Genomic DNA, 18,554 nt, shown 5'->3' with positions numbered 1-18,554 from the left:
ATTGAATTGGGCAAACAAAATTTAATTTCCACAGTTCACCTAATAGCTTCACATTTTCCAAGTTGTGGTCTTCTTCTTCTTCTTCTTGCTGTTTTAAAACTTCTTGTGATTTGAGATTCCAGTCGACTAATTGTGATTAGTATATTCTAATTCACCATTAACATTAAATTTAAACTTGAAATGAGCAACACAGCATCCTTAATTGTTTACCAGTTCAGTCACAGACGATTCTCCAATTCATTGAGATCATTTTTCTTCATACCCACTTGCTTAGCTCTCTTCACTACTCTGTTTATTGTTGTTTACATCTCCACTACTTCTAATATTTTCTACTATCATTACCCCACTTCCGCTCCTACTCTCTCTCTAAATCTTAACTTTTCAAACAGTGAAGAAAAGATTAATGAAGTTCCAGTTTTTGATGATTTTACAAACCCTTTTGTAAATTTGCCCAGAATTAGTCGCCGCTCTTCTGTAACTCAGTTGGGTTCTGATGGTATGCCGATTCATGATCATCTTTTTGTTTTAATTATGTTTTGCGTAGAATTTGTTTGCATGTACCTGCCACTTTTTTTCTTCTGTTAAACTGCTTCCTAATTCGAATTTGAAATCTAATTTAGTTATCTTCAGAATTGGGTGGAGGCTTGGAATGTTGGTCTGTTATAGAAAATATGAGCTTGTACATTTAGTGGAGTTTACTTGCCAAATTGGGATCAGAGGCAAAGGGAATTGTTTTGAGGATTAATTTTGTGATAATTATGATTGATTGAAGAAGAAATGTGAGCAAGGTTAAGTAGCATTTAACTAGGAATTTGAGAATTGAATTTTATTTGGAGTAATTTATATTCATAATGCAAAGCATTAGGATGAAATTTCATGTTGAGTTTCTGACTGATTTACGAGTTAGCTGTATATTATGGTAAGAAATTTCACTTTACAAAGAGAAGTATGGCAGAATAAATTGGGAATCACAAACTAAAATGAGATTATATCTTGCAATCTTTGTGCTGGGATAAATTCTTTCTCTCCTGCATTTGATGGAATTCTCTATGTGTCTCTTAGGTCTACCAAAACCTTTTATCTAAACCATAAACCCAAATCTCCTTGATATCCTAAAGGTCATTTAGAAATTTACATGTATGTTTGTTTTAATTGTTGTATTTTATTTTTGAGTCAATGTGTGTTTGCTTTACATGATGAATGTATGTGACCTTCTCTGCGGATATAAAACAAAAGCAAGTAAATACAATTAGCACCTATTTCGCAAATGAGAGTGTCTAGGATTAATGGTGGGACCTTTTATAATGGAATGAACCTTATGGTGGGTCTAGATTGGAGCTTAAAAGACTTCTGATGTTATGGGCGTTATATGAAAGCTAAAGAAATTCAGTTAGTATGCACAAACTTTTGTTTCTTAACCCCGGAATGTGGAAACTGTTGGTTTTTATGGTTCAGGAACCTATGAGAATAATGAGGTGTTCCATGATAGAGGTATGTTTCTGGACGACTATAAAGAAATGAATAGGAGCTTTAAGATATATGTTTATCCTCACAGGCGAAATGATCCATTTGCAAATGTGCTCTTGCCGGTGAACTTTGAGCCTGGTGGCAATTACGCTAGCGAAAGTTACTTCAAGAAGGTTCTTATGAAAAGTCACTTCATCACCAAGGATCCAACAAAAGCAGATCTTTTCTTTCTGCCTTTCTCCATTGCAAGACTGAGGCATGACCCTAGAGTTGGAGTAGGAGGTATCCAAGATTTTATCAGATCTTATATCTTTAATATAAGTCAGAAATACCCCTACTGGAATAGGACTGGTGGAACAGACCATTTTTATGTTGCTTGTCATTCCATTGGACGGACAGCTATGGACAAAGCACAGGAGGTGAAACTCAACGCAATTCAAGTTGTTTGCTCTTCAAGCTATTACCTTTCTGGGTACATTCCTCACAAGGATGCATCTCTCCCACAAATTTGGCCTAGACATGGAGACCCTCCTAATCTTGCTTCATCAGAGAGGTAAAATAGGATCATACATTTGCAGTTTTAATTGATTTTTTATATCTAAATTATGTTTTCATGTAGAAATTTGTATCTAATAAAAATAAGACAAAATGATTTTTTTCTATTCTATAAGTTTGACCATTTTGTCAAATATTTCCCTGAAAACGTTTTTGGACAATCTGGTCTGTCAATTTTATAATTTTCGACAAATATATTCAGAACGTGTCTGGTCCAACGTGAATTGCTTACTCGATTTACTTGATTGATCCAGTTAGGAAAGAGAACTCCATAACTTTGATTGAATTGAAATTTGGATATTATTGTCTTAGTTTGCAACATTGACGGACCAGACTGTAAATTGTTTTTTAAGGTATATACTATATATATTTGGCAAAATGTTCAGAGTTACGGATAAAAAAAAAACATTTTGCTTAAAAAATAACAAGTGTTAATTGTTGGCTTGGCTAAAGCAGAGGATTTCCACTATTTGTAGATGTATTGGAACTTACCTAACTTCTGTCCAGTAATGTATTGCCAGGAAGAAGCTTGCATTCTTTGCGGGATCTATGAACTCCCCTGTTCGCGAGAGACTTCTTCAAGTTTGGAGAGATGACTCTGAAATTTATGTTAATTATGGCCGGCTCAAAACACCTTATGCTGACGAGCTTTTGGGAAGCAAGTTTTGCCTCCATGTCAAAGGATTTGAAGTAAACACAGCTCGCATTGCAGACTCGCTATATTACGGATGCGTTCCAATCATCATCGCCAACCATTACGATCTTCCATTTACAGACATTTTAAACTGGGAGAATTTTTCGGTAGTTGTTGCTACTTTAGACATTCCGCTGCTTAAGAAGACTCTTCAAGGAATAAGTTCTGATGAATATCAGATATTACAAAGCAACGTATTGAAGGTGCGAAAGCATTTCCAGTGGCGTTTTCCTCCTGTTGATTATGATGCCTTCTACATGGTTATGTATGAGCTGTGGCTTCGACGAGGTTCTGCAAGGATTCTCTCGAGTGTTCATGCGGTTGCTAATCAATAACCACATGTTTTTTTCTTCAAGTATCAGGAATCAATGGTGCCAGCCCGGCATATGTACTAGTAGAGCTTACAAACAGAAATGAATTAAAGAACAAACTTCACATTTACACGAGCAACTTCAATGAGAAAGAGACCTGCAAAATCTTGTTATGTACAGTTTGGCTTTTTAACTTTTAAGGTCCTTTCTAATTTTCAAAAATAGGTCTCCTTCAAAACACTATTCGATCTTGTGAAGGTTTGAACTCAAAATCTCTGTAAATTTTTATAAAACTAGACCAGTTCCAATCATTCCGGTCGTTTTTAGGCCATGTTTGGTTCATGAAATAGGCCGGAATAGAATAGCTATTCCGTATTTAATAGTTATTCCTCACTTTGGTTCATGAAATAGTAACTCCATGGAATTGTTATTCCATGATTTTGTGGAATAACTACTCCTCTCAAAAAGTAAAGTAAAGAATAGCTATTCCATTTCTCATGGAATAGTTATTCCATGAACCAAACATGGCCTTAATAGTAAAATTTATTGCTGATCAAAGAGCATTTAATCATAAATTCATTATCTATATGGAACAAATTTCTTTTAGAAAAGAGAATTATAATAAAATAATTAGTAATACAAGATTTACAAAATGAAATGGTAAATACATTTTACACAACAATTTTTTTTATCTTCTAAAAATCTATTGACTAATAATTGTCATACACCACCTACTATAATTTTAGTAAAACAAATTGGTGCTATAAGCTTCATTTAACTAAGAATATTGAATTGACGAAACAATTTCGACAATTTATTCATAATTTTTGTAAGCAGATTTGTGAATCAGGCGATGTGCGTTTTCACAAAATGTCTATTACATGTCATGTCATCGGTTTAAATTGTTCGCAATTTCTTTCGATTTTTTTACAAAATTAGAAAAGACAAAAAGTATTTTTTTTTCTTGATGAGGATAGAAAAAGAAAGATTAAAGGGAAGCGGCATACTGTACAAACAGTACTTTTTGGTTGCAGCTAAACTCCGTGTGTCTGTTCACAAGCTTCATTCTTCTGCCAAATAAAGAATAAATCTTTTTCATTTATAACAACTAATTTCTCTATAACAAATAAAAACAACACCACAATTATAAACAAAACAAAAAATTTATACAATCCTCTCCATTTTTTTCATATAATAATAAAGATTTGGTCGTCATTTTTCAATTTAGTTTGATTTGTCTTCCAAATCTAACACTTCACACTCACTCATCACTATAAACTTTCTTTTCATTCCCATTAACCAAGAAATTAATCGAGATTTTAAATCCCAATCTCCCAAATCTTAGTTAATTCATTTAATTTTGTCTTTTTGTTTTGTGGGTGTTTAAAGATCCGTTGACCATCCAACAAAGCTTCAATCTTTTTAGCTTTTTACCAGGTATTAATGTCTGCATTTAATTTGATTCAATTTTCATTTTCTTGGTTTTAATTGGGTTTCTGTTGTTTTGTTGTTGAATTGGGAAATGCAGGGTTGAATGAATAAAGTATTGTTATGATATGAATGAAGATGGTGTTATTCAAATCCAAGATAAAATGGATAGTTTTATTAGTGTTAATACTATCAACTGGATCTTTAGTTATTCATCTCTCTATTACCAAGTTTTCAAGTTCTTCTTTGCTATCTTATAATCCTCAAACGGGTGGTTTAACTCCTTTATCAATTCCCCAGGTCAGTTTTTTTTATTGTATATTGCTGCTTGTTCTGCATTGTTGAAAATGTAAATTTTCTTTAATAGTGATTGTTGCTGCAGAATCCAAAAAAATATGTAAATTCAAGATTATGGGGTGCTGTTAAGCCTTTAAAGCCATTGCAGCCTTATGTCAACCCAAGAAGTAGCTTTCCTGGTAATTTGGTTCTTGCTCGAATCTGTCGTCGTTTTTTTTACTATCTTATGTTTACTGTTTCCTTTTGAAGTCTGACATTATTTGCTTGATGAGTTTTCTGGACAATTGTGTAAACGACCTCATGATATTTGAAAGAAAAAAACTGTTCTACAATTGGCTTTATAGCTTGTTGGGTTGTATTATGGTGAGATGTGGTTAATGTATTGATTTACAAAGGTTTTTGTGAGTTTTATGATTCGAAGGTGGGGACATTTTCAGAGGAAGATGTGAAGAATTAAAAAATGTCTTTTACCTGATTGTATTGTTTGGAACGCGTCTGGGATAAAAGGAATACGATATTGCCTCAAAGAGCGTGTTGTGTGGCCGTGGTGTATGCCATGCGTGATACACCATGGACAACTGTATACTCTATGCTCTTTAAACTGCTTGTGCTAGTAATGATCTTGTGGCCATTTGTTTCTTTAGTTAAGGACTTCATTTTCCAGTCTAGAACTCAAGAAAATGTTTTTTTTTTGTCTATTGTTTCCTATTAGATGATGATCTTATCATTTTCATCTGTATGTTCCTGAGTTAGTGCTTTATCTTTTTACAGCTCCAAAAGAAAAGAACAATGGTTACATTTATGCGAAGATTTTTGGTGGATTTGACAAGATAAGATCTTCGGTATGATTGATTTGATGCATGCATATTCCCTAAACTACAAATTCTATTGGGAGTTCGTAACTTTTTTGTTAATTGTCTAGATCTGTGATCTTGTCATCATATCCAGGCTTCTAAATGCTACCCTTGTCATTCCTGAGATTCAAGAAACTCTTCGGTCAAAAGGCGTTAGGTATACTATGCCTCCTAATTGAACATTTTATTTAAATTTCTAAGATGCTAGCACGAGTAAAGCTTAAGCACTTCTTTCTTTTTATTTTGAATCAATGTAGTTCCAAGTTCAAGAGCTTTTCTTATCTCTATGACGAGGAGCAGTTCATTGCATCACTTAAAAATGATATAATAATTGTGAGGAGCCTTCCCGAGAATTTGAAAGCAGCAAGAAAAAGGAATGAGTTCCCTACATTTAAGCCCAAAAGTTCTGCTTCTCCAAACTTTTATATTAAGGATATTTTGCCCAAGTTAAAGAAATCCAAGGTTATTGGACTAGTGCTTGCTGATGGAGGATGCTTGCAGGTAATTAATTACCTTTGTATGTCAAACAGTGGGTTGATATACTTGCTCACTATCTCATGCTTAGTGCAGTTTTTATGGAGTTGAAATGTTCTCATGCATAATAATAATTGAATCAATTTAGATTTCCTAAATACCGATTGATATTCTCTACCATAGAAATTTTTTGTGAAGGAACTTTTTTTCTTCCTTTTCTTTTTTAAACTGCTTAAGGGAAAATGCAACCCTAAGCCCTAGGAAAATGGAAAACTGGCAATTTTTCTTCTGTGAAGGCCACTTACAGTATCAGCACGTAGAATGATAGAATATGCCATTTAAAAGGTGTGAAACAATTTCCCCTTGTATTTATTATGCTTGTATGATTTAATGGACTACCATTGCCAGGCAGATAGGCCCCTATGATATTTTTGGTGGTACTTACGAGGTTTACAACTGCAATAATATTATGGTTATTGGCTAATTTGAGAGATTGGGGTATGGGCATTTGCGCCACCTTTGAGACCGGATATCTAGTGCTTTATCATACTCTCTAATGGCTTGTTATTTTCTTCACAGTCCATTCTTCCACCTAGCATGTCTGAGTTTCAGAGGCTTAGATGCCGAGTTGCTTTTCTTGCTCTTCAATTTCGTTCAGAGATTCGGGTGCTTGGTCGCCAAATAATAGATAGGTATAGTTATTCTCTTTGTATTCTCCTTGTTATTCTGCTAGAATCTTAATAAAGAAGTTTGGTAGTTGATATGGAGATACTCTGATGCTTACTTTTTATAGGGAAATTTAGGGAGGCTTGCCAATTTTACGATCACCTAATTTCCAGTAAAATATTCTGAAAGGAGGAAGTAGAATTCTACCTGTTAGTGGAGCTGTTTTCATAACAGTTTATGAATTTTCTCTTTTATCAATTATGCTGCAGGTTAAGAGCAAGAGGTCAACCTTTTCTTGCCTTTCATCCTGGTCTAGTGCGGGACAAATTGGCATATCATGGCTGCGCAGAACTTTTCCAGGTTTGTGGTTTTTCTGTCACGTTTAAAACTAACTTTCGAGTTTGCTTGTGGGGCATGCAATATGCATAAATATATGCAACTCTAATATGTTTATTTGTTTTGCTTCCAAAAGGATCAACTTGGCACTTCAACAGTATTAATCAAATTTTAACCATAAACTAACAATTCAACTACTCAATTACTTCTCTGAAATTATCCTGACTCCATATTGTTACTTGGTGGTTTGTCTAGGATGTTCACACTGAACTGATACAATATCGAAGGGCACAGATGATCAAGCAAGGGATTCTTTCTGAAGAGCTTAGTGTAGATTCATATATACGTAAAGAAAATGGAGCATGCCCTCTTATGCCAGAAGAGGTATGGTCCAGGTTAAATTATCAGATCCTGACTGCACATTCATCCTATTTTTCTCTTGTTGGTTATTTTCGTACTTTATAGAGTTCGTATTTTGAAAATTTATATTGCAAAATGAAGTCAGAGTCCTGTAAATACTAAGCCATCCCTGTAAAAGAAGACTAAGGTACTTGCCTGTTGTTATCTAACTGCATTTGGATGTAGAGGTCTTCATATGATAGGTAGGCTTTTGTTTTTGTGTTAAATTAGCTGTAAAAGCCAGGCCTTTGAGCTGTGTGGGTATCTTGAGTAAGATCTTTGGCTTTATTCTGTCAATCTTCAAATGCAAATCTCTGTAGCTGCTTGAGTTAATTATTTTGATGGCCTCCCCTAGCTGTTTATTCATCTCTACTTATGGAATCTACAGTAACATTTAACGGAGTTGACAAAGAGACTATGGCAAGTAGCTTTCTTTGGTTGTTTTTGAGAGGATGCATGCCTTTCATAACCTGTGTTTACTCTTGATAAAAATATTTATCATTTTGTGATGCATCTTTGATTACCATTTCTTCTGAAACCCATATTATATGTTGTCTTTGAAATTTCTGCAGGTTGGACTTCTCCTCCGAGCTATGGGCTATCCTTATAATATCACTATATATATAGCAGGTTCTGAAACTTTTGGTGGTCAACGTGTTTTAATTCCTCTTCATGCCATGTTTGCGAACGTATTAGATCGCACTTCAATATGCACTGAGCAAGAGTTGTCTGATTTGTTTGGTCCTGAAACACCTGCTCCTCCTGATTCTTTTCAACTCCCTTCTCCCAAAAGTGAGGAACAACTCAAAAAAGAGTGGCAGAGGGCAGGTCCGCGTCCTCGACCTCTTCCTCCACCTCCAGACAGACCCATCTATCGTCATGAGAAAGAAGGTTGGTATGGTTGGATTGCCGAGACTGATACCGAACCAGATCCTTCACTGATGGATTTGAGGCGGCAAGCGCACAGATTACTCTGGGATGCTCTTGATTACATGGTGTCTGTGGAAGCAGATGCATTCTTTCCAGGTTTTAACAATGATGGAAGTGGATGGCCTGATTTCTCAAACTTGGTCATGGGACAACGGCTTTATGAAAGTGCTGCTTCCAGAACATATCGACCAGACAGGTGAAATTGACTTTTAACATCTATGAATTTTTGATTGGGTTAAAGGGTGTTGAGTATGAAATTGATTCAAGTTTCGTATTTCAAAAATTGGCACATATATAATAAATGACCTGATTTGCTAAAGTTTCTTTATTTTATTTTGTTGTATTTGCAAATAACTGATTTTGCACATAGTTACTATTTATTTACTTTATCTTCTAATTTCTCCTGAAACCCTCATTGTTCTTCTGACAGGAAATTAGTTGCAAAATTCTTCAACATCACGCGTGACAATATGTATCATCCTAGGCATAATTGGACAGTTTCAGTGAGGCAGCACCTAAACAAGAGCTTGGGTGAAGATGGCCTAATCAGACAGTCACTTTTGTCGAAACCTACCTCATTTATTTCACATCCCCTACCTGAATGCTCTTGTAGAATTTCATCACCTAAGGTTCAAACTCCTGTAAAAGGCAACGATGGCCGATATTTATACGGAGGTGAAGACGAATGCCCAGACTGGATACAACAAGGACAGCAAGTTGTTCTCCTCGACTCAATGGGAGTAGATGGGAGCAAAAACGATGATAATGAGTCTGAATACGAGAATGATGTGGTTCCACAAGAATCTGATGACAGCGATGGTAAGAGTAGTTTTAATCTTTCTATGGATCAAGATGATGAATGGGACCCTAATGACTAGAAGTGGATGTGCAAATGATATCGCTTGGTTTTATCGTGAAGTCGGTATTTACTCTTTGGCATACATCTTCATGGGAAATTTTTGGGAGTAGAGGTGTCATTCCAAGAGAAATTGTTTATCCTACAGCTCCAATTTAATCTTTCAAGGTAATAAATACACATATTTTATTCTTTCTAGGTAGATTGATGAGTACTTCAGTTATAGAAAGAAAAAAAGATAACTTTTGTTATATACCTTCATACGATAGATTTTTCGGAATGTCTAGAAGCTTTAGAATATTGTATTAGACAGCTTGCAGTCGATACTGCTTGATCTTTCAAGTAGTGATTTTTGTAAACAACATTTCGTTCCGAGTGTAAAGTTGCTTCGAAAGGGAATCAATCAAAGAATTTACTTATTTGTTTTCTGATTTTGATGCCATTGTATAATGCCGTTGGAAATTGACGAAGATTATTGCTTATGTTTCTAAGAGCTGGCAAATCATTTATTTGTAAGAGAGGTTTGAGTTGTCAAATTGCTTATGAATTTTGTTTATTATTGTTTTGAATAAAGGACGAGTTTTATGCATATGTAAATTCGAAATTTTTATCTAAGTCATTGTCTAAGATAATGAAGCAGCACAGAAGTAGAGAACATAAAACAACTTTTAGATTTATTATAAAGTGTATAAAAGAATACATGAACACAATTATATATAGAGGAAAACACAAACCAAGTTTGCCATAGAATTTTGTGAAATGAGTACAAAATAATAGAAATTACTGAAAGAGGTTTAAAAGCCGTTACATAACTCATTTTATACAATATACAAATATTGAAGATGCTAAGCACCCTTGTTGCTCTTCCATGGTTTGATCACGGAAACAACGATTATAGCAACGATGATAAGAAGAATAATGATAGCAATACACATCCATTTCCTCGAGTTTCTCTGCAACTTCTTTGCCTTTTGTAGCGCTGTATTCCCCGACTGCACATGATCTACGGCACTCGAGACCTAGACAATACAAAAATCGAAAAAATTGTAAATTTAGAGAGATTTGCAGTACTGCCTATTGCATCACAGCTGTTTAGCTATGCAAGATCTTAAGATGTTCTTTAAGAATACGAGTTTCTTTCACTAGACAAGATTGGCTGGTTTAGGATCGAGTTTGATTACCTGCGATTCTATGTTGTCAAGCATTTCCCCTTGAGCATCCACTAAGACTGCCATATCCAAGAAAATCTGCACATGACGAGCAAGTTAAAAAAGAATACAGAATGCAAATCATTCTCTCTTCATAGAGGACCACTACTTCATAATCCATGCTTGACATTTTCAGCGCACAGGCTCCCATGGGTTTCCAAAACATAAAGCATGATAGTACTATTGACAGGATTATGATCCTGAACCTTGCTGAAGAACATTCATTCGCAAAAAAACACCCTCTCAGTGATTCATTTCCTAGATTTATAAAAGATGCAAATCTCCAATTACATGCTTACCACGTTGGGTATCTACGAAGTGAAAACATAAAAGTACATAGGCCACTTGGCCCATCTAAATTTTACTGCATCTAGGTGTGAGTACTACCAAGCTATTATCTTACAAAATGGACAGTTTGGAAACATGTTGATCCTTCAGCAAATCTAAGTTACATCGACTTGGTTACCTTTCCTACTAGAATTTAAATGCATAATTAGCCACTCGTGATCCTCAAACTACAAACACTACATTGCAAACTCAAAACTTTTACCATTTAGCTGCAATGTCATTAAACTCACTAATCTACTTAATAGTTGCTCCTAAACAAGGTTTGGTTCTGTTCTGAGCTGTAGGCAAGATGGGAGCTTTTAAAGATGAGAATTAGGCGAGTTTTTTTTGAAACCCACACACTCATACACATGTACTGCAACTCGTGTTAGAAATCGAATTAGCAAGCATTAATTATAAATTCAAGTAACAATTCAGTATTAAAAAGCGGATAGATCAAATTGTACTGATCAAATACCTGCTGTAAATCCAGAAGTTTCCTCTCCAAATCTCGAACTGCATCATGCCGCTCTTGAATTTCTGCCAGTGTATCCATTATCTGCAAACATAGTATATAGATGAAATTAAGCACGAACCACTATAGTAATTGACCTTCAGCTAAACCTTAAGCAATTTCTATGCAACAACTTCAACTATGCGTCTATGCCATCCTAAAAACACATATTTTCCTGAAAACCCATTATCTGCAAACATAGTATATAGATGAAATTAAGCACGAACCACTATAGTAATTGACCTTCAGCTAAACCTTAAGCAATTTCTATGCAACAGCTTCAACTATGCGTCTATGCCATCCTAAAAACACATGTTCCTGAAAACCTAGAAAAAACAACAAACGATATGGACAACACATATCTACAAAATTTGCATTGAACCCTAACCACTTATAAATTGTCATTTGAAATTTTATTGCTGGGAGAAAAGAGTTGATTTAAGAAATATTCTAATCCCAAAAAAAGGAGACGTGCATTTAACATTGATTGGTTGAAATAAACGGAAAGTACATCCAGCTTCTCCCAAGTCCCACCTAATCTTTTTGTTCTCTCATTCACAGTGCCCAACAAAAAAACATAAAAAAGAAGAAAGAAAAAGAAATAGCTAGTTCAAAAGCAATGTCAATTCTTATTCAGCGAAGCACAAACGACATGACCAAGTTTACTCTGCAGAAGTTCTCAAAAACTAACATGAGAGGACAAGAAACATTCTGTTAAAATAGATTAACAAACCTGGCCTCGGCCTTGCTCCTGAATTGCTTTCTGGAAAATTTGTTCACTATCTCCAGTTTCAATCAATTGGTCAATTGTCTGTATATAAACAAGCAATTACAAGGTCAGCTTAAAGAATAAAATCACTGTCCTCTATGTGTATCTCTAGTTCCAACAGATGTCAGAGTTTGGGTAGACACTGCAATTTTCAGCAGTTAAGCTCTACTCTAATCATCTTTTGCAGATTAAAGAGGAAAAAAGGAAAGAAAAGGGCATGGAACAAAAGATAAAAATGCTTGTAATGTTTTTGAGTGCAAAAGTTTCACCTCTTCATCTGCCCGTGTGCCCGTCACTGACAAGAATACCAAGACATAAGAAAATTATTAACAAACCACAGACTACAGAGTGTGGACATATAAAACATAGATAAAGAACCAGTGAAAAGTGCAAACCTGTAAAAACACGCCTCTCGACAACCTCCCGATACTCTTGGTGGATAGTTTCTCTTAGTTTCTGTGCAATTTTCAAAATGATGTGACAAACTTTGGCAAAAAAATAGTTGGTTAAGTAAATATTTTCATACAGATATACGCATATGATGATTCCTACCTGAAATTCAGCCATCTTGTCTTTCAACTTCTTTTTCAAGGACCTGATAAATTATAAGATAATAATTAAAGAAGAACCAGGTAAACTGATTGATGCAATTTTACCGTCAACAACTTGGAAATTTGCACTGCAATTTTTCTATTTACAAAACTGAAAGGATAACTGTCTTTGCCTCTTTTAACTACATTCAAATTAGAAAATATGCATAGAAGAGGAATAGAAACTAGAACTGGAAGAATTGTGCTATCAGCTAGCTAGAACTAGAGAAAATAAACTGGGCTATAAACAGATCAAATCAAAGATAATTGTCAATACAAACTCCAGAACCATATAAAGCCTACAGTTCTCTTCTCTTATCATATTCTAGTACATTTTCCATTTTTCCCTAAATATTTTGCGAAATATTTTAAAAGAAATTTTCAGATTACTGAATGGAACTGTAATGTCAAAGTTGATTGTATCAAGCAGGATTTTCATAATCTGAGTAACTGAGCATTGAAATAGAATCATGGAGGTTACTGTTTTCATTAATATAACAGCTTTGGCAATTATAACACCTTTTAAAGGAAAATTACATAATATATCTTTCTACATTAAATTGCAGTAGGCGAGGCAGCGGCACTTTTAGCATGTAAGTAAGACAATTATGAAGGAAAAGAGGGATTGCAATCTGCCATCAATTTTTACGGTGCAGCCAAGCCATGAATAAAAGCATTGGAAGTGATGGGTAATGTTCTTTTTTTTATATTGTCAGTAATGAAAAATTTGAGAACACACAAAGGTGGAGGTTTTAAGTGCACCAAGATAATCACATTTTACAGAACTTTATACCAGAGTCAGGAGCCAAAGTTAAGCTAAAATTTTCATTTTCACTTTTAAATTAAAAATTGATACATAGTACTTTCTCTGCCCCAAATTGGTAAACTTATTTGGTTTACACACAAATTAAGTTTATTTCTTTCAATCAAAAGAATACTAACTACATATAATACCCTTATTAAATAGATGACTCATTTAATATTTCATTGTATCTTTATTAAATAGGTAGCTCATAATATTCTTAAAATGCATTAGTTAGTGTTGTAATTAAATTATGAGCAATTTAATTTAGTTGACTACTACTAATTTAATTAAGACTATTTAGATATTATCTAGTTAACTAACTTTTAAAAGTAAAAATCAACCTATAATTTAGAACACCTAAAAAGAAAATCAACCTATCAATTTGGAACAAACGGCGGGAATGATAAATATCATCACATGTTTAATTATATCAGATAGTCCATAATCCCTATGGCAGTTGAGTTTAAGTACGAATTTGTCAGCAGTCTCAAAACTATAGTAGATCAAGGTGAAACAGAAAATTATTGGAAAGCAGAGTTGGAAGTTACATAGTTGTGGAGGTCCTTGATCTGTCAACACCTGTTCCTTTTCCACATCCTGGTTTCTGCCTATTTGTTAAATTCTGGACCCCAAAAGAAGCATGCTGTAAGCCAACAGAAGGATGTATATCAATGAAGCCAAAGTAATAGAGCTTTTTACCTCTTTGTCAAGTTCCTCAATTTTTGACTTCACTGCACGAGCAATTTTTCCAACTTCATCAACATCTCTGTCCATCCGTTTCTTGATTGCTACACGTGAAAGCAGGAATTAACATCAAAATTGCAGGGTCATAAGAATCAATGTAAAACTTAAGCTGATGAAAACATGAATATATAATTAATGAAACTAAACCAATTAGTTGAATATGAGATCATGAATATATAATTAATGAAACTAAACCAATTAGTTGAATATGAGATCATGGATCTACACACACACTAAACTAATTACAGCCACGATTATAAATTGATTATGTCACTTTTAGCCATAAACAAGAGTTATTTATATGTTTCACAATTAAAGACAACATCCCGACTTCTCTAAACAAAAATATCTTGCAATAAGTTGCTACATCAACTATCCTCAATCAAAATGTGCCAGTTGACCTCCCCATCATTGCACAATATCTATGTTTCGAACTGGAATATCGAAACTTGAGGCCTGCTATGCCATAAATATGCTGGAAATCAATTCACTTGCTTGTCTAGCAATTCAAGTAACTGACGCATGTAACTTTTTTTTCCTCCAATTCACTTAAACAATTCACTTCTCTAGAAGTTAACTCTACCCATTTCCTCAGCCTAACTAATTAGAGTTTGCAAAATGAAAAAAAAAACCTACTAATGAGCTTTGGCCCAATATAGAAAAATTTATAGGGCTGTAAATTAGGAGTTTGAATGCAAGTTGGAGCTCGAAAAAAAGAGCATTCTGCAATTATAACGAGGAACCCATTAACAAAATTATAAACAAAATGCAAATTACTAATAACCTTTCATAGCAGGAGCTTTGGTAACAGCCTTTGTTTCCTCATTCGCATCCTGCACATGAAATTGGAAAGAGAATTATAAAATGGTAAACAATTTAAAAGTTTGAGCAGTTTGTTTTTTGGTCATCAAGGTGTTATTCAAAAATTCAGTGCATCTTCATTATAAAAAATGACAGCATGAAAGTACACAGACTGCATCCAAGAAGATTCTAAGGTTAGAATTGACAATGATTTTGTCCAGCTGGAATTTTGTTAACGGTAGTAGTACAAGAATTCTTAGATATGTACATTGCTGTAAAATTGCAAAAAGGAGCTAGTTGCATGCAGTGCTATCAATGTATGCTTTGAAGAATAACAGGATAGAAAAATAAAAAGATAGGAGAAAAAAAAGCTCATACCTGGAGATTTCTGAGTAGCTTGTCTAGCTTCTCATTTTGTTTCTCAATCTCTTGAACCTGTGTAAGAATCAAATGTTGATATCACAAATAAGAATCACCTAAGATGAACATCAAACATGAAAATAATTTATATACATCATTCATGATACAAGAACACATAATCCCAGGAAATAAGAAGTACAACAAAAGCCATAGAGACAAAATGGCAGAGCACCTTTCTAAAGAAATCTTCCAAGCCCAAATCTCCAGAACTCATTCCCATCTCAATATCTCCACCTCTATTACCCTGACCACGAGGGATCTCAAAAGAATCCTGCAAAATTGATCAAAGCAATACATTCAAACCAGCAAAACTTGGCTACAACCTTAATTACTTAAAACGTCGTATACAAAACAATGTAATCACATTTGACAGAGCAAGAAAAACAAAAGGGATGCTATAGCCACTAGCAAGTAAAAGATAAAAAGCTACTTAAACAAATTCTTCGAATCCATAGTATACAGAACCCTCAAGCTACATAAACAAACCGACCTCTGCCTCTAGGTGTCTTGTATTACTATTATTAAAAAGAACAAGAAATACAATGACATGTTTAGTCTCAATATACCTTACAAGTGACTGTCAGACAAACATATTAATGTTAAATACTCTTTAAAATGTAAATTGAACAACGAAATGAACATTTATCGAGATCGTTACTTAATAAACTACTCGTAATACAAATTACTCCAGGCAAAAGAGATTGTCATCAATGACATTTTTTTCCTTTTTTAAATGTTTGATTCCTAACGGTCACAAAAACAATTCTCTTAGTGCTATACATTTTCCTTAATTCTGCAGTTTCTCAGCAACCAAACAGAGAATAGCAATTACATATAATTACAAATTAAATTCCAGAGATAATGGATCCAATAAGCAATCAGAAAAAACTATCACACTCCAAAATTAAATAAAAAACACATGAGATCGAGACAGGCAAATAAAACAAACAACAACAAAAAAACAAAACTAAATTAAAAAAATTACCGATAATAGGTCATTCATTGTTGTAGATGCAGCTCACCGAAATGTATACGCCTAATGAAATTGCTTGCTAGTTTATATAATGTATAAAGGATAAATTTGAGACCTGGTTTTTGAAACAAATTTTTAGGAAAATTTAATCAAAAACCAGGTCTTAATTTTGAAGAAAAAGGTTTAAATAAAAAAATCTTAAGATTGTTTAGTTTTTTTTTTTTCTCCTTAAATTGAATTAAATTTCAATTGATGTTTTTTTCTGTTGAAAATTATGAAGAAAGAGGAAGAAGACGCCGCGAAGGGAGCTGCCTTTTTTAAGGGAGTAATTGGCTAGATACGAGTGTAGAATAATGTGGATCGAAACCGTTGATATATGTTTGTAGGTCCCGCTTTATGTTGATCTAATGGACGGGTTTGTTTCCTTAGTTCAGTTGTAGAGATTCTGTTTTCAGTGTATAGATTTTATCTGGCTTTTCTTAGGGAGGTTTATTATTTGAAGTGCGTATGTGAATGTGACGGTTTTGACCTCCGTGTTATGAGAGTCTAAGCTCTAATCGACTCGAGCCGAACCAAAATTTAAATTGTTTATGTTCAGCTCGTTATATAAAAAAATATTCATGGTCGACTCGAGTTCATATCAAATTTTAAATACTAAATTCAAACTCAATTCATTTAGATTTTATAAAATTTATATATTGCTCACGATCGCCTCGTGTTTATCTATTTAAATTTACGAGTGAGATCGAATTTGTTTATTTTAATATTAAATCAACCGAGTTTGAATTTAGTTTGTTTTGGTTAAATGAGTGTATATAGGCTATGATCGAACTCATATGAGAAATGATATACATTAAAATTTTATTTGAGAACTGATATAAATTAAATTTAAGAATAATTTATTAATCATTTATAAGCCAACCTATGAAGAAATAATTGAGCTCATATACGAGTCGTCTCGAAACTTATAACAGAGTTTATATACGAGTCTGTGAACTTTTAATTAAACTCGTATAGAAACCAACTCACAAATTTTTAATCGAGCTCATAAACGAACCGATTCGTCGGTTCGTATATACAAGCTGTTCATAAAATAAATGAACCAAACACCACTAAATTTGTATTTGACTCGTCTATACTATAAACAAAAATTAGAGTATGATCACTTTCATTTAAACTCACAAACAAACTCAAATCGAGCTTTTATAGGTTCAAATACTTAATGGCTGATGAGCAACTCGAATTGTTTAGGAGCCCCAAAGCTTATCCTAATTAGCCAACAAGGTAAGGTTATTTTTGTCATCATATTTTCTAAAGGAAAAGGCGAATATGTAACATGCACTAGCCACTTTTAACTCACATTTTATTTTATTTATGTATTTAATATTAAAAATCATATATTTATTTTAAAATAATACTAAAAATTTAAATAAATTGTTCTTATATTAATTGTTTTTGATGAATTTGTTATATTAATTAAACAAAGAAAGACATGCTCTATTTCCTTTTGAAAAAAATACAAACATAAATAATTCATATAAATTTAACTTTGAACTTTTTTCAATTTTACCGCACACAATAAATAATTAAGCTTATAACTCAGTTGTTAGAAGAAAAAAAAATATGTTTAAATTGTGAAATTGAATTCAAATTAATTAGAACCAATTGAGTAGTATTAATATTAAATACTAAATTGAGAATAATTTTATATTTTTACTTTGGTGAGTAAATAATTTAATTTCTTAATTAGAGTGTAATTTATTTTTTTTTGGAGAAAAACATGAAGACAAAAAGTATGATGAGGAATAGTTAAGGGTGAGATGTCTGGTTTTGTAATAAGATGGAAGGCATGTTTGATGAGTTGTCTTGAGTTGCATTCTGGGTTCTGCAAAACTAAAATAGTCCAACTATACCTGGCTGGATCCCACAAAGCTACATATGTCCGTTTAGTTCATCATATCGTTCAAGTTTAATTTTGAATCAAGTTCGAATTACTCGAGCTTAATTTCAAACCAATCTCAAATAATATATAAACATATTTGTGAGACTAGCAAATCTAAAAGAGTTTTTTATGAGTAAGATATTACTTTTTTATATACTAAATCTTTGACTTAATCACCAAAAAATTCCTCACCT

At 33.5% G+C, this 18,554-nt stretch overlaps 3 protein-coding genes across 3 annotated transcripts; 2 read left to right on the top strand and 1 right to left on the bottom strand.

Annotated features, from left to right (window-relative positions):
* Nucleotides 1-15: 15 nt before the first annotated feature.
* Nucleotides 16-3,338, top strand: LOC126665430 (probable glycosyltransferase At5g03795). The gene is made up of 3 exons (XM_050358246.2): nucleotides 16-496; nucleotides 1,456-2,020; nucleotides 2,544-3,338. The coding sequence occupies exons 1-3, from the start codon at nucleotides 181-183 to the stop codon at nucleotides 3,049-3,051; spliced, it is 1,389 nt and encodes a 462-aa protein (XP_050214203.1). The 5' UTR covers nucleotides 16-180; the 3' UTR covers nucleotides 3,052-3,338.
* Nucleotides 3,339-4,046: 708 nt separating this feature from the next.
* LOC126664900 (protein EMBRYO SAC DEVELOPMENT ARREST 30) lies at nucleotides 4,047-9,695 on the top strand. The gene is made up of 11 exons (XM_050357516.2): nucleotides 4,047-4,464; nucleotides 4,556-4,755; nucleotides 4,838-4,931; nucleotides 5,524-5,594; nucleotides 5,675-5,763; nucleotides 5,864-6,107; nucleotides 6,660-6,772; nucleotides 7,016-7,106; nucleotides 7,338-7,466; nucleotides 8,054-8,607; nucleotides 8,842-9,695. The coding sequence occupies exons 2-11, from the start codon at nucleotides 4,588-4,590 to the stop codon at nucleotides 9,287-9,289; spliced, it is 2,001 nt and encodes a 666-aa protein (XP_050213473.1). The 5' UTR covers nucleotides 4,047-4,464; nucleotides 4,556-4,587; the 3' UTR covers nucleotides 9,290-9,695.
* A 229-nt stretch (nucleotides 9,696-9,924) lies between these two features.
* Nucleotides 9,925-16,658, bottom strand: LOC126665444 (syntaxin-132-like). Its single transcript, XM_050358270.2, has 13 exons — nucleotides 16,431-16,658; nucleotides 15,618-15,716; nucleotides 15,404-15,460; nucleotides 15,009-15,057; nucleotides 14,180-14,268; nucleotides 14,029-14,102; nucleotides 12,638-12,680; nucleotides 12,481-12,541; nucleotides 12,355-12,380; nucleotides 12,050-12,127; nucleotides 11,281-11,361; nucleotides 10,449-10,514; nucleotides 9,925-10,286 (listed from the first exon to the last, which is right to left on the bottom strand). The coding sequence occupies exons 1-13, from the start codon at nucleotides 16,446-16,448 to the stop codon at nucleotides 10,113-10,115; spliced, it is 915 nt and encodes a 304-aa protein (XP_050214227.1). The 5' UTR covers nucleotides 16,449-16,658; the 3' UTR covers nucleotides 9,925-10,112.
* Between the last annotated feature and the right edge of the window lie 1,896 nt (nucleotides 16,659-18,554).

This window comes from Mercurialis annua, linkage group LG1-X, assembly GCF_937616625.2.
Source record: "Mercurialis annua linkage group LG1-X, ddMerAnnu1.2, whole genome shotgun sequence".
NCBI lineage: Eukaryota > Viridiplantae > Streptophyta > Magnoliopsida > Malpighiales > Euphorbiaceae > Mercurialis > Mercurialis annua.
Note: the sequence above shows the minus strand (reverse complement) of the source record. Positions and strands in the feature narration are given on the sequence as shown.